General features: G+C 50.1%; 1 protein-coding gene across 10 annotated transcripts in view; it reads left to right on the forward strand.

Annotated features, from left to right (window-relative positions):
• The window catches only part of Col13a1 (collagen type XIII alpha 1 chain), a 137,888-nt gene that overhangs the window by 107,220 nt on the left and 5,967 nt on the right, over positions 1-24,701 (forward strand). For 6 of the 10 annotated variants that reach the window (XM_048338921.1, XM_048338919.1, XM_048338925.1 and 3 more), the window contains 16 exons: positions 478-522; positions 840-908; positions 1,494-1,517; positions 3,035-3,097; positions 3,647-3,691; positions 3,952-4,104; positions 4,630-4,728; positions 5,794-5,838; positions 7,962-8,003; positions 9,205-9,231; positions 10,128-10,208; positions 13,719-13,754; positions 16,793-16,846; positions 17,792-17,845; positions 19,451-19,486; positions 23,948-24,034. In XM_048338921.1, the coding sequence (XP_048194878.1) occupies positions 478-522; positions 840-908; positions 1,494-1,517; positions 3,035-3,097; positions 3,647-3,691; positions 3,952-4,104; positions 4,630-4,728; positions 5,794-5,838; positions 7,962-8,003; positions 9,205-9,231; positions 10,128-10,208; positions 13,719-13,754; positions 16,793-16,846; positions 17,792-17,845; positions 19,451-19,486; positions 23,948-24,034 (960 nt within the window). The remainder of the gene's footprint in view (positions 1-477; positions 523-839; positions 909-1,493; positions 1,518-3,034; positions 3,098-3,646; positions 3,692-3,951; positions 4,105-4,629; positions 4,729-5,793; positions 5,839-7,961; positions 8,004-9,204; positions 9,232-10,127; positions 10,209-13,718; positions 13,755-16,792; positions 16,847-17,791; positions 17,846-19,450; positions 19,487-23,947; positions 24,035-24,701) is intronic. The other 4 variants (XM_048338929.1, XM_048338927.1, XM_048338926.1 and 1 more) reach the window with 2 other exon arrangements.

A 24,701-nucleotide genomic window follows, 5' to 3' on the forward strand; every position in this document is an offset into this window, starting at 1 on the left:
TTTTATCTGGAGATTCAAACCTTTCCCAGGAACTGTAGCCCCCCAAAAACACTACGTGGTCCCTCTGTGGCAATCACTGAGCACAAAACAATGAGCAAAAGAGGACTGAGTCCTTGCTACCTGTCCAGAATGGAAAGCAGAACAAGCAAGGGTTGGGTCCCTGTGCCTAAAGAGATGTGTGATGTAGGAGAGGTGGCCAGAGGGACAAAGGGGAGTCACTAACACTGAACAGGACAGAAGGAACATCACTAAGAACAAAGTGGCTAGGACCGAGAGGGCTAAGAGAGAAGTGTGGCATGGGGTTTGGAGCCCCTGAAGGGTCGGGACCTGCACTGCCATGGACAGGGAGATCTGTGTCCTGTAGACCTAAGCTCAAATGGCCCTTCCATGGTCCCTAACACAGGGCCTATCTGGGGAAATCAGGCTCTCTTATACCTAGCTTTATCAGCATGTTTCATTCATTTCATCCTCCAACAGGGGCAGCCAGGAGCACCTGGAGAGCATGGACCGGCTGGCCCCAAGGTATGTTTCTCACCTGGAGTCACAGCATGAAGCAGCTGAGGTCTTAAAAGGGAGGGAGAGAAGGAGGAGGAAAGAGGCTCCATGGCTAGCCTTCAGTCATTGTACATAGCCTTGTCCAAGCCTGTCTGGTTCCAGCTGCTCAGGTGAGGACTGCTCTCTTGTTCTGGAACTTGGAGCATCCTCTGAGAGTGTCTGGAGTCCTGGCAGGTGCAGCTGCTCTGATGGCCCTGCATTGCAGGCAGGGGCAGCCAGTGCAGGCTACAGGCCCATAGGCTTCTCCTACTCCTAGCCCTCACTGAGATCTCTCTGCCTTCTAGGGCTCCAAGGGAGAACCTGGGAAAGGAGAGATGGTGGATTACAATGGAAACATCAACGAGGCTCTTCAGGTGAGTGACTGTAGCCCAGAAGCTGGAGATCTGCCGGGCCTCAGCCTTGACTGTCAACACTGGCAACTTATGGCCCTTTGGCCAGGCCATTCCACTGAACCTCCAGAGGAAAAAAAAAAATCTGCTCCCTGGTTTTCTCTCCTTTGGCCTCTCCAAGCAAGTGGCTTCCATTATTTGGTATCAGGAAGCCTGGCTCTCTGCCCTGGTTGGTTATGGGTAACTGAAGGCCCTATTGGAAGTACCCTGGTACCCCATCCCCTGCTCTGGAGCGCTAGGGTCCCCAGAGGGGTGTGCATTACTAACCTCTTAGACACTCTGCAATCCAGTCAAGTTGACAGGAATATCCATCACAGGGCCTGTCTGCATCCACTGTAGGCAGCCATAGCAGCACTGGCCTTCAAGATGCTCAGCATAAGGCATCTGGGAGTTGGAGGGGGAGGGTATAGAATGGGGCTGGGGGCCAGGAAGCCCACCTGCTGAGTTCTATCTCCATGCTCTCCTTTGAGGGGCTCTGATGGGGCAGAATAGACCTTCCCACTAGCCCCAAATTCATTCTTCATCTAATTACATGATGCTGTTTTACAGGAGATCCGAACACTGGCCTTGATGGTGAGTCTCCTTCTTCCCTCACTTCCAGTTGTCTGGGGGTGGGCGGGGCAGGTGCCAGGGTGCAGGGCTGGGCATAGGAAGCACGGTCTGAGAGTAAAGATGGGTGCTTTCGCCTCGGCAAAGCACACGCTGGGCTTCTAGGCCATTCGGAGCAGAGGGTGAGCTGAGCTTGGCAGGGCAGGACTGGAGCGGCCATAATAGATCCACCATAATGTGAGTCCTAGCTGGGCACTGATAGCTCCTCATCCATAACAGTGGTTATTGTAACTCTAGACTGTCTACAGCTGTGTAGGGCCCGTGGGGGGGGGGGGTTCTTTCTAGTTTTGTCTGGCCCCTTCTCTAAAAACCAGTCTGATGTTCAGCACTTGGAAACCCCAAGGGTTCCATGCTGGGTTTTGCACATGTGTCTCTGCCACAAGCTCTTAGGAAATATGTATTTAAATCAACCACCACCAAGTCCAGCTTACATAAAGGAGAGGGGATGTGTGCCCATAGCCATCAGACTGTAGAAATCTCAGTTCACTTAATACTCTTTGTGGCTGTGCACAGATGGCTGGCACACTGTGTGTATCTCAGACATTGCTCTGGGATCACATAATTACCCTAAACTAGTCTATGAAATGATGTGGGGGGAATGGAAACTATTGTCTTCTTTTACAAATAATTTTAGCTGGGTGCCAATGGCTCATGCGAAATTAAGTTCTCAAGGATCAAGACTCAAGGCCAGCCCAGACCCCCCCCCCAAAAAAAGTCCCAAAAATAGCTAGCAAAAAAGCAGGGCTGGAAGTGGGCTCAAGTGGTAGAGCTTCAACCGAGAAAGCACAAGGCCCTGAGTTCAAACTGCAGCACCCCACACATAGACCTACACACATACAAAAAAAAAAAGAAACACAATCTTAGCTTATCCATTTTAAGTACAGAGTTTGGTGACTTTTCACAATTTTGTGTCCCACGCACCTAGCACAATAGTAACTGCTGATCACTCCATGAATCTCGGCATCAATCCCATGCCTGGCCTGTCTCAGGTCTGTTTTCTGTCACTGTAGATCAGGCATGCCTTTTCTAGTGTAAAGCAATGGGCACACATAGTGTGTAGCTGACTGTGTCTAGCTTCTTTGCTCAGTACGATGTGCCTGAGATTTGTCCATGCTGTTGCATGGTTCTTTTTCCCCACTGAGTAGTATGCTATTGTAGGGATATTCTATGCCCGCACTTGGTGAACATTCAGGTTGTCTCCTGGAGACAGAAGTCATTGTCTGAAAAGATCAGGTTTATCTCCTTGCAGTCTGAGGGAGGGAAGAGATAAGCTGTTGTCATGGCTTTCCACCCACCCCACTCCAAAACACATAAACTCAATAATGTATAGGTTTGTATTCTGAGGTTCCCTGCGTTAATTTGCTTGGAAGAATAAAATGTTTGTACCATTGAAGAAAGGCTTGAAAACATCTGTTCTCTACAAGCCAGGCCATCCTTCCTGCTGGGAAAGCGGTTCCATGTGCCTTTCCTTTCTCTCCTAGGGGCCTCCTGGCCTTCCCGGACAAATAGGCCCACCCGGAGCTCCAGGGAGTCCAGGCCAGAAGGTAAAACTTGCCTTGACCTGGGGAGGGAAATGAAAACCCTGCTAGGATGCTGTGTCCCTGAGCATGCAACCCCAGGGCCACCTCTCATCTGTGACCCTGTCATCTCCCCAGGGTCTCCCCCACACTCTGGCCGTACTTCCAGGCCCCATGGACCATATTACCCACACCCACAACTCTTTCTCCACAGCCCTGGGCTCCACCCACAGAGGAAGCATAAATAAGAGGATTACTGCCCAGGTTGACCCAGGCATAAATGCAAGACCCCACATAAAGAGCAAAATGGACTGGGATGGGAGTGTGGTTCGACTAGTTGAGTGTCTATCTGCCTGCCTAGCATAAGACTCTGAGTTCAAACTCCAGTAATGACCATGCCCCCTCTCCCCCAACAAATTAAGTCAATGAAGGTCCCAGGACTGCAGTGAGAATAGAATGCCTGAGAATTAAATGCCTGAGCTAGGTGGAAAAGCTTAGAGAGAGCCCCAAGGATGTGTAAATTGTAAAATGGCGGTCATCTGCTCTGAGGGTCACCTTTAGTTGTTCCGGCTACAGGGGGAGATTGGACTGCCAGGCCCTCCGGGACACGATGGGGAAAAGGTAAGAAGAGATTTCTTCAGACAGGCCTCTGGAAGGTCCTCCTCTGAGGGCCCAGCAGGAAGGTTCTGGAGCATTGAGAAGGGAGAAGGGGAGTGGAGGGGGGTTCTAGCTGCTGGCCTGGGGAAGAGGGGCTGAGCCAGCCCAGGGAGCTCCCTTCACTCAGCAAGGCCTCCAGACTCTGCCCCCAAGTCTCTTCTGCTCTCCCACCTCCTCCACCCTCCATTAAGGTGACTAAGAAGCTCTGTTGATGTTTTCTAAAGGGACCTCGAGGCAAGCCAGGAGACCTGGGTCCTGCAGGTCCCCAAGGACCTCCGGGAAAGGATGGGCCTCCAGGAATGAAGGGAGAAACCGGACACCCAGGAGACCCTGGAGAGAAGGGAGAGAAAGGGGAGATGGGACAAACAGGCTCACCGGTGAGTGGCAGGGCCTCCCACCCCTCTGCAGGTCACACCCCAGCTCTGCATGCTGCCACCTACTCCCTGGAGCCAGGGACTCTGGAGGGGAGTCACCTGGTGACCCCCACACCTACAGGGTGCTGAGTCCTGCTCTGTCCTTGCCTGTCTCTGACCTTGGGAGAGTCACTGAGCCCTGCAGATCTCACTTTCCTCATCCCTGAAGTGAGGCTAAGGACTCCTTCCCTGGGTCCCCCCATGGATGGCTGGAAAAGGATAAGCAGAGATGAAAACTACCTCTTTAGAACCCCAACACCTGGAGAGGCTGCATGCACAGAAGAAAAGTGTTGGCCTGGTCCAGCTGGGCCACTGACTTGGCCTGGAAGCCCTCTCTGAACCTCAGTGGTTTCCATCTGTGAAATGGGCACAATCATCCATACTCACTCCTAGAGGAAAGGAGCCACACCCGTGGGCTATATAGATAATCACAGATGCTCTGCATGACGCCCCTGAGCTTCACTAACAGAGATCTTTGTCGATCTGTAGGGTCTAGACGGCCCAACTGGGGAGAAAGGAGAACCAGGTGACCAAGGGAGGCCCGGAGCGACAGGATTGCCTGGCCCGATTGGGCTCCCAGGATTTACAGTAAGGCGAGAGGACTGGGTGTTGAGGGTATCAGCAGGAAGTTGAGGACACAGGAGCCAAAGCCTTCATTGGGGCCACGGATCTAAGGTGGCCTTGTAACAGGCTACACTAACCTGACAACCACCAGGGCCTGTGGTCCTCTGGATAGCAGCAACTATATTTGGGTACAAACTGAGTTCTAGTCTTCTCAGATCACAACACAGTGGCCCACTGTTCAACAGTGCTGGACTCGAAGGTTTGGAATCCCACCTCCCCCCCCTGGATGTAGAACTTTGGAGGTCAGCCACACCCACGTGTGACCCAGTGCTTCCTGTGGGTCAGCAGGCCAGGCATATAGAGTTAGTTAGGTCTCAGCCCAGAGTCTCACAAATTTGTGATCAAGCGGTCAGCCAGCTTGCAGTCCTGTACTGCTAGCTAAGCGTCCTCTAGCCTGGCTGACTGGCTGGTGGCAGGATTCTATTTCTTACAACAGTAGGACTAAAAGCCACCCGAGGGCCCCACCATATGACTCCCCTCAAAGCAGGTGCTCATATTATAGCAGCTTGCTTCTTCACTAAATCCAAGCCCAGAAGAAGGGTCTCTAGTGTTCATGCTAGCATGACAGAGTAGTGTGTATGTGTGTGTATGTGTGTGTGTATGTGTGTATATGTGAGAGAGAGAGAGATTTGTAATGTGATCTTAGCTTATGTCATATGTTTTCATATGTATAGCACATATATGTAGTGATCTATAACAAGTTCAGTGAGAGAAACAGCCAGCCACCATCTTTACCACATGCCCCTGGCAGTAGCCAGTGACAGGTCCACCCATGGTCTATCCACTGCAGGAATCCTACAGAGCCCTGGCCCCTTCTCCCACTGGTAACACCTCAGATCCCTGAAGATTGTGGCCACAGTGCCTGCCCACAGGCCCCTGCCCTGCGGGCTGGCTACTAACACAGCCTCAATGATATTTCTATGCCTGGAACAGCCTAGTCCCGATCTGATTTATCACAGATGTGAGGGTGGACCCGTGCCGAGGGCCCCCAGGTGCTGGCCCTCATGTTCTGATGTTTTGTGTCCACAGGGAGAGAAAGGAGAAGCTGGAGAGAAGGGCGATCCAGGAACAGAGGTAGGTCACAGCTACTCTTCCTGTTGTGTCATAAGCAATCCTTCGTCCAGGAGCTCATCAGAAACAACAGTCTCTCCAGGATGCACAGCATCTCTGTGCCTGGAATGAAAGGCCAGCACCTGACCCAGGGAAGGCAGGAAGCTTTCACAGCAGCACTATGGCAGGTGCTGGGTGCTGAGTCCCCCGGCTGTACACACTCTCCAGCTCAACCCTACCCTGCAATGTTCACAGAGCTTCCCACATGCCCTGTCGTGCTGCTTCAGTCTGGACATGGGAAAATAAACAACCATACCTCAGCCACACTCAGGAATCCAGATGAGTACCCCAGAAAATGTGCCAGTTGGGCAGTCTGGATGACTTTGTAGGAGTTTTTCACAAAGTGTGGGAGAAAGGCTTTCCAAAGACAGGCAGCGGGGAGAAGAAGAGAGGGTGGCAGTTGGGGGGCTGGGGGGAAGAGGCTTTGCAGGGGATGATGGCACCAGGCATATTTAGAGGTTCCATGGAAAGTGTGAAGAAGAGAACATTTGGTATGAAGGCCTAGCCAATCCAAGACCAGCCCGGAGGCCACCAACCCTCCTCAGCCTCCTCAGAGGACTCCCAGCCACTGACACCCTTATGTCACCAGCCCCGTCCGGTTTCAGTGACTGGAACTGATTCTCTCCTACATGTTTCTTTGTGTGTGTGCTATGTGTGCCTGTACTAGGGCTTAAACTCAGGGCCAGGGCACTTTCCCTTAGCATTTTTGCTGGTACTCTGATATTTAATCCACTCCATCTCCAGCTTTTTGCTGGTTAATCAGAAATAAGAATCTCTAGGATTTGTCTGCCTGAACTGGCTTTGAACCAGATCTCAGATCTCAGCCTCCTCAGTAGCTATGATTATCACAAGTGGGAGCTACCAGTGCCCAATCTAACTTTTTTTTGGGGGGGAGGTGGGGAGAAAGGGCTAGTCTTGCACTGTCCCTGAGCTTTTTTGTTCAAGGATAGCACTCTACCACTGCAGCCCACATCTCCACTTCCATATTATTTGGGTGGTTACTTGGAGATAAGGGTCTCACAGACTTTCCAACCTAGGCTGGCTTTGAACAATGATCTTCAGATCTCAGCCTCTTGAGCAGCTAGGAATACAAGTGTGAGCTGCCGGCTGTGGGCTCTTAACTTTTTTTTTTTTTTTAAGAAGATGGAGTTTCTGAAGATTATGTTCTCTACAGGGAGATCATTGTGGATTTGAAAAGTCCACAGGCCCTAGGGACAGTGGGGGTTTGCCTGCCTGCCTGCCAGTGTAGCGGCCTGCCGCTGCTCCTGGCCAGGCCTCCCTCCTAAGGGCTCTATCCCGGGGAGGCAAGGCATTCTAGGAAAATCCCGAAGCTGAGGCAAGGTGACCAGCTCAGAGAGAAGGAGGCACCAGAGACAAAAAAAAAAAAAAAAAAAAAAGGCTGTTCATCAGAGATAAACAGACCTCTGCAAGGCACCATCTCTGTAAGAAAAGAAAGGAGCTGGGTTCTTGGTCTGATGGAATCTGTCCTCAAGGGTGAGAACTCCCTCTGTTGTGTCTGCTACAAACACGGGTGAAAGGACTTGAAAAATATTCCTCAGTGACATGTCGGCCTTCTCTCCATTCCAGATAGATTGTGCTCCCCTGAGCCAAGGGTCTCAAACTCACCAGGACCAGACTTTCAGAAGGCCTTAGCTCAAGATAATAGGGAGTGGTAGGGACTGGGATAAACCAAAGATCCATGCCCCACATCCTATGGAAAAGCCTTCTTTCCTCTCCAGGCAATAATGAGCCTGTGTAAGTGTGGTATACATCTAGTGTTACTAGATTGCCTTATTTTTTTGTGGTTGTTTTCCCAGGAATATCTGGAAGAGCAGATATTCTAAGGTTATTTCCTGCCAATGTTTTTTTGTTGTTGTTTGTTTTCCAACATTGTGCAGGCCAGTAGATTACAATGCATTTAGAACTTGGGCTAAGCTTTCTGCTGGGGGGAGGGGAGGAGGCTGGGTGCTGGGCTGTGCTCCATTGGCAATCCTGTTCTCCTGTGGTCTTGCGGTCCCAGCTGAGTGCTGGCCTATGTCAGGAGAGGAGACTGCACAAATATAACAGGAATTCTCTTTGGCCTCTAGGTTCCTGGGCCACCAGGGCCAGAGGGGCCTCCTGGACCTCCGGTAAGTTTGGAAAGCTCCTTGACACTTCAGTTCCTTATGTCTCCTCATGATGGTCACTGGGCTCAACTTCAGCCTTAGGTCACTGTCACCTCCTCCCCAAGGAAGGATTTCCTCATTCCAAACTCTCCCTGCTCCTCTTCCCTCTGACCCTAAACATCTCGCTCTAATGATACCCGAGCATCTGTGTTGTCGGGGTAGAAACCACAGATTGGCCTGTCAGTCCAGGGCTGACTTTGCCAATGAGCTTATTCAATCTTTTTTTTTCTTATTTATTGTCAAAGTGATGTACAGAGAGGTTACAGTTTCATATGTTAGGCACTGAATACATCTCTTATACTGTTTGTTACCTCCTCCCTCACTTCCCCTGGGCTTACTCAATCTTTCATCATCAGTTATCTGTTCCTCCTCATCCTCCCTCCTGCTACCCCACCAGCAAGAAAGTTGAATTGAAATAGAAGTGATGTGTTTGCTGGGGTACTGGTGGCTCATATCTGTAATCCTAGCTATTCAGGAAGCTCAGATCTGAAAATCACAGTTGAAAGCCAGCCCTGGCAGAAAAGTCTTTGAGACTCTTAGCTCCAATTAGCCACCCAAAAGCCAAAAGCGGAAGTGTGGCTCAAGGGGTAGAGTGACAGCACAAGGCTCTCTGAGTTCAAGCCTCGGTACCAACACACACACAGAGTAATATATTAACACCAGTTTCCTGGGTTAGCTTTATATAACTATGACCCCAAGACCCCTCTGCCTTGCAGCTAGAGGTCCTCACACACCACAACCAACTGATGCTGGTACTTGCCTCTTCATCATTCACAGTCCCCCGTGGCCCTGGGTGTCTCTGGCTATCACTGATAGAAGTAGAAGTAGCGGTAATGAGAGTAAGCAACATCTATTGAAACTTTCTAGGTACCAGATTATTCTCTGCATACGTCTATGTATTTAAATTCTACACTTTGCTCAGTCTTCCTTTCATGAGACTCGAGTCAGTCAGGGGACCACTGGGAGGTTTTCTGTCGGCCTCTGGCTGAAAAGACTGGATGAAGCCCCAAGCTAGACCACCCTCAGCATTTCCTTTCACTTCTCTGTTGAAGAAGGCTGCCATGGCACACTGCACTCCCCCTTGCCCTTCTATGACCCAACCTATGGACAGGAAAGTGAGCTAGCAATATAGTTCTAATCCACCTTGTTTTGATTCCAAATGCAGGGCCTCCAAGGTGTTCCTGGACCAAAGGTGAGAAGAGGTCATGTGACAGGGGCTGGCAAGGGGCGGGGGGGGGGGCGGGGGAGGGAGGCAGGGTACATTAACCAGAGCAGAGGGGGATAATGCTTCAGGGAGGGTCAACTGATCCTTCTGTCTCTAAATTGCACCAAGGGATGCTCCGGCCATTGTGGTACCATCAGAGCACAATGAGGCCTACCATCCTTTAACCTCCAGCACTGACATGTGGCATGCTTTAGAGACAAGATTCCACCATCTACCTAATGTACCCCATTAGATGATAGGTTAGAGTCTCAGAAGATTATGAAACCCTTTTCCCACCTCACTATCTCAGACTCTACACCACCCTGAAGTATAGGTCAGAGCCAATGACATAGTATGGGACCCCTCCTTAGGGGTTCCCCATTGAGAGAGCTAGGGCTCTCCCAATCCCTCCCAAAGCATTGCTAGCAAGTAACAGAGGCTGGGAGCTACTAGTATGATGGTTGTCTTTGCTCCCTGTCCTGACATCCTCCAGAGAACTTTGGGGACATTTCTTTTCCTTACTAGTTTCTGAGCTTGGAGCTAAGGCATTTGCCAGCAAATCCTGCAGTGTTCCAAATGGCCACCACCCATGCGAAAGGCTCACCTAGAACTTCCCATGTGTTGTCCCCACCTCAACCCCCTCTTCCCTTTGGAGAGTTCAGAGTACTGGAAGGAATGTGAACTGAGACAGACTATTGACTCAGAGGCTTGTGGGGTCCCCATCCTGCCATCCCTGGCCCCTCAACTCTCTCCTCCAGTTCCATCCCATCTTGTCCTGTGCCCCTCATCCCCACCCCCACACCATCTCACTATCCCAGGACACCAGAGAGAGTTGTCTGGGCCATACCCTTTCTGAGATCTCCTTCTATCTCCTTTTCATCCAGGGGGAAGCAGGCCTAGATGGTGCAAAAGGAGAGAAGGGTGTCCAGGGAGAAAAAGGAGACCGAGGGCCTCTGGGATTACCGGTAAGTTACCTCCCATCTAGTAAGATGGCTGTGAGGAGCCGGCCAGGGCTCTGACAGGCCAGGAGCGCTGGGCAGGGTTTGCAGGGAGGATGCAGCTGGGAAATGCTGGTCTAATGCTCCTAACACTGCAGAGCATCAAGTAGACTTCCTGTTTCACCTGGGTAGGACCAAGGGTGTTTCCTCTTGAGGAAATCCTCCTGGCCAAGCCTGGTTGGTCTTAATGCTGGAGAATGTGAAGCTAAGACAAGACCTTTTTCTCCATATATTCAGATGGAGGGGCAGAAGGGCCTGAGGTAACCCTCGGGACCTTCTTGTGCCTGATTGGAGTAAATGGAGGGCTCAGGAGCAGTGGGTCAACAGGACATTCTCTATCCTCCCCTTACTTCCCAAAGAGAATCCAAGCTCTCTCCTCTTGCACACAGCCACAGGGATGAAGTACCTAAGAAGTCAGATTCTGTGGTCCCAGCTGGCTAAGCCTTTCCCACATGGCGTTCCTGGGGCCTGATGTCAGTCCTACAGGACTGCTCAGGAGGCATCTGCTTGTCCACAAATAGGGATAGAGCTGCACACCTCCCCTTGCCCCGACACTCCAGTGGCCTCTTCACCCCTCACCCACCTGAGGCTGATGCTCTTTCAGTCTTATTTTCAAGGCCTAGAAGAGGCTTTAACATGCCATCTCTTCATTTTACTGATGGTCATTTGAATTCACATATGAAATTGGTGACCAGTTAGGCTGGGGGCTACTCAAACATGCCTTACAGTGGGGCTCCTGTTAGCCCCTTTGGACATTCATCCTCTGTCTCCAGATCAAAGCCAGTCTGGAGCCCAGGAAGACATATAGAAAAGGGAACTATGGGAAGACAATTTCCTCCACCTTGGCAGGGCTGAAAGGTCTGGTTAATGTAATCATAGCAACCTCACAGCCAAAGCAGAAGGTCCAATTACACCCTCTTTAATGCAACCAGTGTTGAAGGATTTAAGAAGCTGATTCGCTTGACAGGCTACAGAAAACTGATGACTTTCACAGGCATTTTCCATGGCATAAACTGGGTCTGGAATAACTAAGTACTCCTTCCTCTGGAAGTGACTTCCTGCCTCCTTCAGCCACAAATCTCCCAACAGCCACCTTCATGGGCCCCAAACCCCAGGGAGCACTGGAGCATTTAGTTAGAGGTTGGCATGCGAATAGCACCACAACTAGCAGGCAGAGCAAAGTGCTAAGGAAAAGATCAAGCTGCCACCTACATTTGCTTCTCCAGCTTTTGGTCTCAGAGGCAGAGAAATATCTATCGTGGTTTCAGAAAATGGTTTCACAGGCAGGTAGAGAATGTTGAAAGGGGTGACACTGATCAAGATGCGTTGTATTTAAACCGCCTTGTTAAATGGCCAATCCTTTGTACAACTATGTCAAGATCATTTTGAAAAAGAAAACTTTCATCCAACAAGCATGTGCATAGAAGGTAATTCACATGAACTTGAGAAGGACCATAGGGAGTGGTGGTGACCTTGGCTACTTGTGATCCCATAAGAATATGGGGTGCAGCCCCTCCTTCACTCAGCTGCCTAATGCCTTGGGGGAAAAAAGGGTCCAGCATTTCTGAACCTTCCGATTTTTCAAAGGCAGCTGGACATCGGGAAATTGAGAGGAAATGTCCTCATTTTCTAATATTAGAGTAAAATTGCATTCTGTGGACCAGACAAAACATGCCAGGGGCCCACAGAAGTCCTGAAAGTCCTGGGTTTGTGCCCTCTGCTCCCAACTTCTCAAGACAACTCTATTAATGCTGCGTAGAGGAAGTGTGTGGTGTTTAGCTCCATTTCTATTTTTAGGCTACACCTGGATGACTAGAAGCCATTATGTAGCCTAGTTTTCCAGGCATTTCCTAATGACTTCCTCCCATCTGCCCTCCAGACGTGTTTCTCAATACCAGAAGCACACTGGAGTCCCCTGGGAGCTCTTCAACTATACCATGACTGGGCTCCACTCTTAGAGACTGACTGGATTGACCACGTGGGGCCTGGGTATTCACAAACACCCAGGAGATACAAATGTGCAACCAGAGTTGAGAGCCTCAGCTCTAGCATGGGAGCAAGGTCAAGATCAAGGTCAGTGTCCAAATCAGTGTCCTAACACTGAGGACCTTGCTCTTGTTAAACTCTCCTACACTGCACTTTCCACAGGAGGCAGAGTTTTTCTACCTCCCCTTTCCTGGAGTTTTTCCTCCCCACCCACTCCCATACACATACCTTTAAATCCTGAAGCTAAGGCTCATTTCAGAGGCTTATTTTTAAGGCTGGTTGGAAGCAGGTTTTTTGGTCTTTGCTCTTGTTTTGTACCGTCCTGGAACTTGAACTCAGGGCTTGGGTGCTGTGCCTGAGCTTTTGTGTTCAATGGCACCCTACCACTTGAGTCACAGCTCTACTTCTTGGGTTCTTCCTGGTTAATTAGAGATAAGAGTCTCTCAGACTTTTCTGTCCCAGCTGGCTTCAAATCTCAAACCTCCTGAATAGCATGAATCCCCTGCACCCAGCTGGAAGCAGTTCTTAGGAAGTCTGTCTTTACTGGCTAGAGTACCCCCTCCGTCTCCCTGGCTTGTCCCATGGGAATCTGTATCACCACCACCATCACCACCACCACCACCACCACCACCACCACCACCAATGCCCATCCCTTGTCCTAGGTGAGTGATGAGGACAGCTGCATTGGAGCAAGGCTGTGTGTGTCAGGGTCAGTAGAGATAAGGAGGCCGCAGGACACATGGAGCCAAATGGCACTCCTGCCTGCCTACCCTTTGCCTCAGGAATACATGCCTGACACCTCGGGTCTGGTCAGCTGTCTCCGAAGACTCTGGCTATATAAGGGCCTTGTCTGTGAGCATATGAATGGATGTGTCAAGCTTTGCAAACTGTGAAATGCCAGAGATGTGTAAGGGTCATTAGTATTTTCATTTGGGAACCGAGTCCTCTCATTCAGGTAGAGAATAATAGACCCGCCTCTCCCCAGATTTCAAAACTGGGTGCTGAGACCCAGGGCGGGACTGGACTCCACAGGTGCGCAAAGGAGTCTGGGAAGACCCCGCCTCACCTGTGTCCCCTCCATGTGAAGGATATCTGGGGAGAGCATACAGCTCAAATTCCAAATGTTTCTGCAGGAACTGCTTCTGGTGTAGCGCTAAAGTCCCCTGAGAGAGGGGCTTCTGAGGTCAAAGGGGAGGAGGGAGCAGGGGCTGCAGAGGATCAGAGCAGCCATCAGCACTGCCCTCTGCCCCACCTGCTCAGCAGGGAGGCCACAGCGTTCAATGTCTCCATGTCCTCGTTGGTTTCCATGTAAATACCACCCCTGTCCTCCCAAGCTTATTTCTCCCGTTGTGTTTGATTGCCAGCATTTATGTCTGTCCACAGTCATTGCTTTACTCACCTCTCCCCTCCTCTCCCCTCCCCATTGTCCCCTTTTTCTCCCTCCCATTCCTCTCTTCCTCTTCTTTTGGTCAAACTGTGCCCTTCGTCCAGGGAGCTTCAGGTTTGGACGGCAGGCCTGGGCCACCGGTGAGTGTCCATCACCCCTCCCTGTCCCACTCCTGCCCTGTGCCTGTGATCCCTCTTGTCTGTCCCGCTGTGGCTTTGTTTCCCCCAGTGAGTCCTGCCTTGTCCCACCACAGATACCAAAAAGTCCCAGCCAGGCTCGGGTCAGAGATGCTTTTTCAGGCCTCTTTCCCAAAGAGAGTTGGCTGCTCATCTAACACACCCCACAACCCCCCCCCCACCCCGCCTACAGTGTGCACTCCAGGACCTCTGGCCCTGGGGGTTTGGGCCAAGATGCATCCTCAACAAACAAACACAAGTGTCTGTATGTGCCCGTCACGCTGTGTCGTCTTCCTGCCGTGAGCTCTGTCCATCACCTTGTGCCTGTGAGGGCATCCCAGTCCTGTGCAGCCACCAGCCTGGCATATGTGGGTAGGCAGCTTGGAAGGGTGAGGCCAGGCATAGTGTATAGACACACAGGGGCCAGTCCCAGACCCATGCCCCACAGGCATCCTGTAACCACACCTCACCATGCCAGGGCACTACAGCTGCCCTGTGGCCCAGCAAGAGGTTCACTATAGAGCCAAGTGAAGCACACCGGGATCCCCCCATCTCCATTCTAAATAAAACAGGCCTCACCTCCTGACCCAAGAGTTCTAGCTCTTCTGCTGTGACACAAGGCCAAAGCATAAGTGTCACCCCTTCTATCTCCAGTCCCCAACCTAAGCTCAGAGAGCTTAGGTGGCAGGACTGTGGCTGCCCTGGCTGATGCCCATTACCTGTCAGGGTGTTGGTATCACTCACCATCCGGGACCAGGGGGCTGGACTTCCCTGCTCAGGTGTCACACTAGAGCTACGCGTGCCCAGTGCCTTCACCAGTGAGCCTGGCTGGCTGCGCTTTACGTGCTACTTTTAAGGCCACGTGAAGCTGTGACCATCCCAGACCACAACCCTGTGGGAGCTAGAGGAGCAGCGCTCAGGGTGAGGGGTGGGGGAGAACTTGCAGGGCTCCCTGTATGGATAGGGAGGATGAGGGACAGAGTAGAGGGGTGTCAATCTTTTAAGAGGGCCCTGGGGAGAACTTATAACTAATCCCAGAAAAGCCTAGAGTTTTCAGAGACACAGGGACCCCCCCAGGTGACCCTGTCAGGGCCTTGGCATTTTTTGAATGTCCACTCTGTGCCCTCATGAAGGAGAGGTATACAGGACCTAGCAGTGCACATCTGTAACCCTAGCACTCAAGAGGCTAAGAAGAAGCTCACTTGAGCACTCAAGTTCCAGACAAGCCTGAGTAATGTAGTTAGACTCCATCCCAAAGAGACAAAGCTTAGGTAATATAGCTAGACCTGCTACCTTACATTGTTAAAATGAGATGATATGAATGAGGGGGAGCCCCTCCTGTCACGCATTGATAAGGCTGGGCTCTCAATCAGAGCACATACCAGTATTCCAGGCATTTCTCGGGCCTTGTTTCTCCTCCACGTCCCACCTTCATCATCCTCACCTAGCAAAGCATCGCCTCATTTGGTGCTGAGCTTGGGGAGGGGAGCTGACTTTGGAATCAGAGAAACCAAGCTTCACCCTTCAATTTTTTTTTTATTTTTATTTTTTGGCCAGTCCTGGGTCTTGGACTCAGGGCCTGAGCACTGTCCCTGGCTTCTTCCCGCTCAAGGCTAGCACTCTGCCACCTGAGCCACAGCGCCCCTTCTGGCCATTTTCCATATATGTGGTACTGGGGAATGGAACCGAGAGCTTCATGCGTAGGAGGCAAGCACTCTTGCCACTAGGCCATATTCCCAGCCCCCACCCTTCAATTATTTATCCCACTCATCTTGGGCAAGGAGAAGCAGAGCAAATTTATGTCTCTGGTCCTCTTGGACTTGAGATTGTATTGTTTGTTACCACCTTAAAGGGAAATGCATTGAGGAACAGCACATGGCTCTGCAGCATTACTGAGTACTTAGTACTTCCTGGGTGCCATGCCCAGCATCCACTCGTTGAGCCCTGGGAGCAGCTGCTCAGGACACCCACCTTGTGCTCCAGAGGGGCAGCCTGAAGCCCACACAGACTGAGGAACTCCGACATGGAGGTATCTGGAGGCTTTAAGGCAAGGCTGGAGCCTTGTTCTCAGCTGTCACCTGGATCTGGGCTCTGAGTCCTTGATATGTTACTGTCATGGGTGCCCACAGCTGCCCTTATTCCTCGTAGTAGCAGCACCCAGGGCATCTCAAGGCTGGATTTTCATCGAAATGAAGCAAACCAGCCGTCTCCCCATGGCTATCCTGCCTTTCACAGCGACACTCAGCACCAGGCACTGCCTGCAGGCCCTCCCCATGTCCACATCCTCACCTGAGTAGGGTATACCAACACGGAGACAGACCAACAGCAGCCGGCAAAACAAACTTGGCCGTGCTAGGGCTGCAGATGGGGCACCTGGGAAAGAGGCTTGATGACTGTAGCTTGTCTCCAAGTAAAGTTTGGAACTCCATTGCCCAGCTCCCCACAGCCCTGGGTTAGAAGAGCTCCAGCCGCCCCCCCTGCAGGCCAGTGTGGAGCAGACACCCAAGCCAGTTACCAAGGCCCAGGCCTGTGGGCTCTGTGGTGGGTTGGGTGGTGCCGGTGATGCCTGCCTCTGTGTGTGCGTCCGCATTGGTCTCTGTGGCATGAAGACCCTCCCGCTGCATGTGGAGCTGTGACAGCAAAGGGGTCCCCGCCCGGGACCCCCACTCCTGGGAAGGGGTCACCTCTCTCTGAAGTGCTTCTGGGAGCAAACTAAGCAACTGTTCTATTGTTTTCAGCCTTGGCGAGCTTGGCTGTGATGGGAAAGAGTTTCTCTCATTGCACGAATCTGGCCCTGAGACAGGGGAGGCACTCTCTCCGGAGAGGTTTCCAACCCCACCCCCACCTCAAAAATGATTGCGACCAGTTGAATGCCCACACCGAACAAACCTGGCCTCGCCAACCCTGAAAACCAAGCCTCACTTATCTTCAGATACCCAATGGGATTCCCAGGGATCCCCCAGCCTCTGGCAGCTCACCTTGGCTTTCTTTCATGTCTCCAGGGTACTCCAGGACCAATCGGAGTTCCAGGCCCAGCAGGACCAAAGGGCGAGAGGGTGAGCAGAGCTCAGGAGAACAGGGAGCCTGGGTGGTCAGGAAGAAGGGAGGGCAGCATTTGGGACCTAGGACCCATAGAGTCACCACGCCAGCCCTTCTCCCTGTCCTCAGTCATCACTTCAGGGCATTCTCACAGCAACCAGGGGATAGGGGTGCAGGTGCTAAGCAGGCCTGGAGGAGGGGCATCCCACTGTGTGGAATGAGTGGACAGAGACACAGAGGGGTGAGACAGGGAGCAATCCCCCTGCTGGTCTCCTAGAACCTGTCTTCATTCCACCTGGCAAGACCTCTGGTGCTGCTTTGTGATATAACTAGAACTCTAGGTGTGTGGCTCCCACAGTCACTGTGGAGTGGCTTTAGTAATGTCATGTGACACCCCCCAAGTCCAGTCCCACCTCTTGTAGAGCAGACATGCGCAAGGGTGAGTGCAGTGGGAGGCTCTGTAATGGAGGTAGGAGAGCTAGAGGGCAGACCCCAGCCTGGTCCCAAGCAACATCTGTGTACTCCTCTGCCTGCATGAGCAGCTCCCGCTCTCCCCCTTATTGTCTTGGTGGGGGAGCTCAGGAACAGGAGGTGGGCAGCTCCTGTAGAAGGTCTGGACCTCAATGAGACTGTCACCTGGGGAAACCAGGATGGCTGCTCCAAATCTTTTCCTTTCCCTCCCCTCCCTCCTCCCTGGATTCTCCCTCAGGTTAGCCAGAACCCACAGGAGACTGCCCAGTGCTTTTGGAGGCCTGCAGGGACAGGCCCAGCCAGAGGGACAGGGCAAGTCTCTTCAGAACAGAGTTTGCGCCAGTAGCACCCCACCGTCCACAGATCTTGCTTCCCAAGGCTCTTGGTGGGTGACAGGAAGGTCTCCTGGGACCCACACTAGAACTGGAAATGGCAGTGTCAGATCTTCACCATGGCAGAGAAGATTCAGGGGCTTCTTTTTCTCATTTCAGGGCAGCAAAGGAGATCCAGGGATAACAGGACCAACGGGAGCAGCTGGGCTTCCTGTGAGTCTCACAGGATCAGAGTTTGTCTGCCACCCCTATCCAGACAAAATGAAGTCACACAGAGTGTCCAGAGCTTGGTGCATAGATCTGGGCCAAGGAAGAATTCTCATTTCTTTTTTTTTTTTTTGGAGGGGGGTGGGGATCAGTCATGGGGTTTGAACTCAGGGCCTGGGCACTGTCACCAAACTTTTCTGCTCAAGGCTAGTGCTATACCGCTTTGAGCCATAGCTCCATTTCTGGTATTCTAGTGGTTTTTTTGGAGCTAAGACTCTCATGGACTCTTCAGCCTGGGCTGGCTTCAAACCACAATCCTCAGATCTCAACTTCCTGAGTAGCTAGGATTACAGGTGTAAGCCACTAGCACCTAGTGAGAATTCTCTTTTCTGTGACAGAGAAAGATACCCAGGGGCGACTAGCAATGTGATAGAACTCCCCAGAGGGCACTGCAGGAGATAAGTGTACAGCCATGGGGACCATCTCACAGTAGATAACAATTTCTTCCGAGCTCCTGTATCAGATGCAACAGGGGTTCGGGTACACGTGCCAAGGCCCCTGCTCTCATAGAAGGACAGAAACAAATCTAGATCACAGATAGGAGACACTCCCAAGCCAGCCAGCTTTCCCAAGGGAGGTGGCGTTGAGGGATGAACTTGGCTTTCCAGTTGCCTGAGACTTTTTTTCTCTTTTGGCAACACTGAGGTTTGAACCCAGGGCCTTGTACTTGCTAAACAAGTGATCCAACACTTAAGCTACATCCTCAGCCATTTTTTTGCTTTTTTTAAACTTTTTACCATGATCTCACATTTGTGTCCATACTAGCTCAGACCACTATCCTACTTTTTCTGTTTTCCCCAGAGCTGGGATGACAGACCCATACCAACACACCCAGCTATTGGTTGAATATTGCCTGGGCTGGCTTGAAACCTTGATCCTGCTGACATCAGCCTCCCAAATAGGTATTATAGCATGAGCCATTGTGCCAGCTGCTTGCAACTCTGTTACAGAAAGAGGTCTGAGAAGATGTAAAGGCGAGTGTATGTGTGTGTACACATACACACCAGTCCTGGGGCTTAAACTCAGGGGCCTAGGCACTGTCCCTGAGCTTCTTTGCTCAAGGTTAGTATTCTACCACTTGAGCCATAGCTCAACTTCTGGCTTTTTGTGACTAATTGGAGATACAAGTCTCACAGACTTTCCTGCCTGGGCTAGCTTTGAACCAGAATCCTCAGATCTCAGCCCCTTGCGTAGCTAGACTTTCAGTTGTGTGCTTAGATTTGAGGCTTTTGCTATCAAAAGCCTGGCAGGAAAGCCATGGGACTATTCCCCTTCCCTGCTAAGGCATTCTGTGCCGAGATGGATTGCTCAGAAGCCAGCACCCATCCACAGAGAGATGTGAGAAGAACACTTCACTCGCCATTTGTCTCTGGGTCAAGTTCCTTGAAAGATTTGTTTCTCTGTCTTTCCCCACTCCTGCAAAATGGGGGTAGTTAAGTCCATCTCCTGGGAAGCAAGCATTTGTGAAGAGATTTCTGAGCCTGGAAGGAAGAAATGTATGGCCACTGTGTTTTCTCTCTAAAATGTCTTCTTTCCCCTGATTTATCACAGGGTTTACATGGACCACCCGGGGACAAAGGAAACCGGGTGAGTGTGCATGCTTGCATGTTGGCTCCAGTTACTAGTGATTTCATGAAGGATGGAATGACCTATTGTGGATTCCTGATCTATGGAGGCAAATACAGTTTTTCCTGATAAATCATCCTAAATGAAAAGGCTTTAATAGTGAAGAACTTACTCCATGGCAGGCAGGGAGCCCAGGGCCTAATCCTGACATGAACACAAGAATTTTTCCACATTTTCAGGGTGGCTGCGTCTCATTGTGGCCATCTCTCCAGCATTGCCTTCCAGTAATGGGAGCCACGTGTCTTGCTCTCTACATGTGGCCCCATTAGGGACCCCTAATTGATTTTTGGAGATCCATCATTGCTCCGCCCTTGCCTCTTGAAAGCTAGGATTCTCAGGCATTCCAGGCTAGCTCTAAGAACAAGCAGACAGCTCTTGTAAGGAGCCAAGCCTTTATCAAATTATCACAGCTGCTCTTTCTCTCAGAAAGAGATGACCAGCTTACAAACCAAGCTGTGTCTTCCAGCCCCCTTGCTTCATGCCATCTTTACCAGGACACCCTAAATATCTCCAGTACCCACAGCCATATGATGATGATGTTTGACACATGCCATGGCCTTGGACATCTGGGCCAAGAAGGATTATTTAACTACAGCCGACCAAGAGATGACCCTGGGGTCCTTTCTAGAAGGTCTCTCATGCTGCCTCTTCACAGAGGCACTCTCTACCCGCAGTGCCCCCTAAAGGCTCCAAAGTGTCTTGTAGTGCCTTATAAAATCTAAGGGTCTTAGAAGAGAAGAAATGATAGGAACACATGGAGAAACATGATCCAGAATGCTAATAGAAGATACTGAGTTGAGAGCTAGAGGTAGAGCATGTGGATCCCAGAATCCAGGTCTTGTGGTTGGTCTTTGAACACTGATGGACTATGTTCATGGATAGAAAGGGCCAGAATCTATATGCTTGGTATGTGGTACCAACTTGTTTCCATTCTCTTCAATTTAAGAAGTATTTCTTAAACACTCTAGATCCTTAAATACTCTTCACTGCCAGCTGTTCAAAAGCAACTCAATTTTTCCCACAAATTATATTAACGAGTAGCTATGGGCATTGCTACCCCTATCAGATTGTCCATGGTAAGACCAGGTTAGATGAGCCAGTAACACACAAACCTATCAAGATCCATGGCAACCTGTTAGATCTCTGCCACCATGATCATTCCACCTCTTCATTGGCATCCTAACCAATTCTCTAGCTTATTTATAAAGGTGTTCTGGTTTTATTATATTCACCTAATATTTTTAAACCTATTTCAAAGACTTTTCCAGTTGGCTGGAGTCACCTATCCATTTGAAGGTCTCAGAATCAGCCTTCAAGTGCCGGTGACAGTGTTGCTCTGGGGATGCAGGGCCAGCAAGGTGCTCTTGTCACAGAGGGTGTGAGGAAGAGGAAAAGGACCAAGCCAGTGGCTCTGATGTAAAGGAACCCAAGTTGTTGAATGATCCACTGAACCCCAAGAATCAGTGGGATAACCTTTCCCTCCATTTCCCCTCCCTGGTATTTCAGGCACTGTCTCCCATCCCATCTATAAGTGAGGATATACCATTTAGTCAAAGTTGGGTACAGAAAATTATAAAGTTACACAAAGTCTTTTGAGTGTACCATAAAAAAGCAAATTGACTTATCCCAAACCCCAGATTTCAGAAGCAAGGAACAGCTTATACTTATACACTTTATCCAAGAGTGTTTTCTAGCTGAATGTGCCAAAAGAAGCTTTTCTGAATGTCACCTCCTCATTCAGATGCCCCTAGCCCCTAATGGAATTTTACAGGGGGCAGATACTGACATTCAATCTGTGAATAGGTAGGATGCAGTTAAATGCCAGAAGGGCTAAGACCACCTATGGTTAGAAGCCTCACCTTCCTGTAAAAGTGAAGTAGAGTCATCTCCAAAGCCCTCCCTACCTAAATTTTGGGTGGCTCCATGCAGCCCCCAAATTTGCTCTTTACATGCCTGAGGCATGAGATTGGTTCTGCCTTATAATGAACCACAATGCAACCTTCTGGTCAAGCTTCACTGTTCTGCCAAGGACATCCTCCAAGCTTCTTTCCTGTGCATGGAAAGAGAAGGTCCTCATAGCAGTGGGCAAAGGTCTGCAGCCCCAAATTGGGAGCTTGGGAAGGACACATACGGAATCCTTTTCACTAAGGGCAACCCCTTTGTCTCTAAGGAATCCTTTGAATTTGGCCTAGGTGCCACAGTCAGGATTAAAAGACAAACAAACTGGTCAATGAATAAAGGGTACAATGCATCTAGCCATTGGATAGTGAAGAAAGCTGGGTGTTACATGGACTGCCCACCCCCCCCAGCAAGCCAGCCAACTGCAAAGGTCCCAGCATGCCACAGGGCTCACCTGTTCATATGCATGTGCATGCATGCAATGCTGTCTCATGCTTCCCAGAGTCCTGTCTCTTTGTCTCCCCCTCCTCCACTCTTCTCCAGCCTGTACATGCCTCTTCCTTCCTCATCCTTCTGTTTTCCTCCATTATAATTCCATGACCTTCATCCTTTCCCTTCCTCTCCCTATCTTTCCAATTCCTCCACTGGAGGAAGTGGAGCTGTGGCTCAAGGGGTAGAGTGCCAGCCAAGCAAGAGCACAAGACCCCGAATTCAAGCCCCAGTACCTGCACACACACTCACACATGCACACACGCACGCTCGCATAGACACACATACACACTAACGCATTGGCAACTGCAGATGCCTTCTGGAACCAAGAACTTTGGGTGATTTCCAAGAACCTGGAGAAAACACTAAAAGTATCCTTAGCTCCATCTCCTTCTAACAAACACCCCCCTGCTGTATATCACAGCAGGACTCAGGAAGCAGCTGTCACTTACTGAGTGACGCCTTATTAGGCACGTGAGTGCTCAAAGGCCTGACAACAAATGGGTGAAGCTCCTGTTAGTCTCCTCATTTACTTGTGAAGGAGCTGAGACTCTGAGAGATCGCATAGCTTCCCTACATCATGCTGCTGATCACTGTGAGCATCAGCTCAGACTCCAAGCCTTTGTTCTAGCATGTGGCCAGCTGGCAAGCTCTTGTCATCTAGGAGTGGCACTGGGGATGTCCCCAAGCATTAGACAACCAGCCCTCCAGATAGGAAACTGCCTGGGAAGACTCCCTAGGGACACACATACCCCCTCCCCATAAAGAAATAAAACATGTAAAAATCCAAATTCAAATTTATTATTACAAGGTGACTCTTCATACTTTTTTTTTTCTTCCATATGAGGAATGGGATTTAAGGCCTTGTGCTTGCCACGCAAGCCTTCTACCATTTGAATCATATCCTCCATCCTTTTTTTCCTCTCATTTTTTTAAGACAGTCAAGTGTATGCCTAAGGCTAGCCTAGTCCTACCTACACCTCCCTTGTAGCTGAGATAACAGTATGACTACCATTCCTGGTTTATTGCTTGACATGGAGGTGTCCTAACTTTTTAAATTCCAGGCTAGCCTCCAACCAGTCCTCCCAATCTCTACCTCCCAACTAGCTGAGGTTACAGGTAGAAGCCATCATATTCAGCTAGATTTTTCAATTTTAAGAATTGTCCACAGGCCTTCTTTAAATCCTCCCTAACATAAAAAGAAATAGGTAGGACTTGATTTAGGAGAGTAATGTTTACTGAAGCTTTTCAGACATAAATGAATTCCCTGAACCAACATGTTCATATACACATAGCTGCCTGTAATAAAAATAAGATGCAATGTTTAAAAGGAGCTGTCTTGGCTGAGAGCATGACTGTGGAGCCCTAAATTCAAGCCTGGATCCCACAAAAATAAATGGATAGATAGATAGATAGATAGTAGCTATGACTTAATACCAGGGTGAATCAGAGACACACATGGAATTAGAGGACTCGTGGAGAACATGCACATTTTACATGCACAGAGGCGTGTACATGCACATGTTTTCCCCATATTACATTCCCACACCTGTCTGCATACACCCTGGCTCTAAACAAAACCTCCTTTCTCCCTAATGGACTGTTAGAAGGATGGAAATGAGGACAAAATGTTGCCAGTTTGAAGTCCTTTAAAAGCAGACCCTCAAAGAGTCAGGTGGTACTCCACACACACCCCCACCCCACCACAGACCCTCCTATCAGCAAAACTGTGTGGAAGTATCTTCAGGCTACAATCCCTTCCCCCTTCTCTTCCAGCTGCTCCCCATCCTCCTGCCTTCTGGCTTCTTAGCCTTCAATCTCCAGCCTCCTGACCCTTTCTACTCTCTGAACCTAATTCCCAGGTGTTTAAGAGGAGGGAGGTGGATAATGATCCCAGATTCTACTGGGAATGGGGGTGGAAGTATTCTAATTACTTCTCCCTCTTCTCTTTTTCTGTCTCTAACCTTAACACATGAATGATCCTAAAGTTTTGATATTGTTTTTGTTTCTCTTGGACTAAATCATTATTTACAGGGGGAGAGGGGGAAGAAAGGCTCTAGAGGGCCAAAAGGGGATAAGGGAGACCAAGGAGCACCTGGATTAGATGCCCCCTGTCCATTGGTATGTTCTCATTTCTCACTTGTATTGTTCTGGTTTTGTTCCCTGAGTGTTACAAGTTGCAAACAAAGAAGGCAAATAGGCTAAAATGAGAACCAAATCACTCCCTGGGCTTTGGAAATTCTACCCCACTGTGTGGGAGCAGGGAGACCCCTTAAAGCTACAGCTGCAAGTAATTTTGCCCAAATCCTTTTCCTTTGAAGATGCAGAATGATTGATGCTTGGCAGCAGAGGAACCACAGAGAGCTGGGCCTGGGCCTCAGCCCTGAGTTCTAAGCCTGGGATTTGCCTTCTTCGTTTCATGGCCATTACTGTGTGGCTAGCACTTTAGTCTCTGAACCTCACTTAGTCAGGATGCAGGACAGTCTCCCAAGGGCCACTGAGGCTCAACACTGGGCACAATGAGGTCAGACAGCCATTCAGTGCCTACCAACCAGCTAAAACCTTGAGCACAACATACAAAAAAATCAGTAAACAACTGGGTGCCAATGGACCACTAAAAAGCCAGAGGTGAAGTTATGGCACAAGTGGAAGAGCATTAACCATCAGCAAAAAAGCTCAGGGGCAATGCCTGAGTTTGACTCTTAGGACTGACACACACAGACACACACACACACACATACACACACACATACACACACACACACACACAGTAGACACCCACAGAACA

The sequence above is a fragment of the Perognathus longimembris genome, chromosome 2 (assembly GCF_023159225.1).
Source record: "Perognathus longimembris pacificus isolate PPM17 chromosome 2, ASM2315922v1, whole genome shotgun sequence".
Lineage (NCBI taxonomy): Eukaryota > Metazoa > Chordata > Mammalia > Rodentia > Heteromyidae > Perognathus > Perognathus longimembris.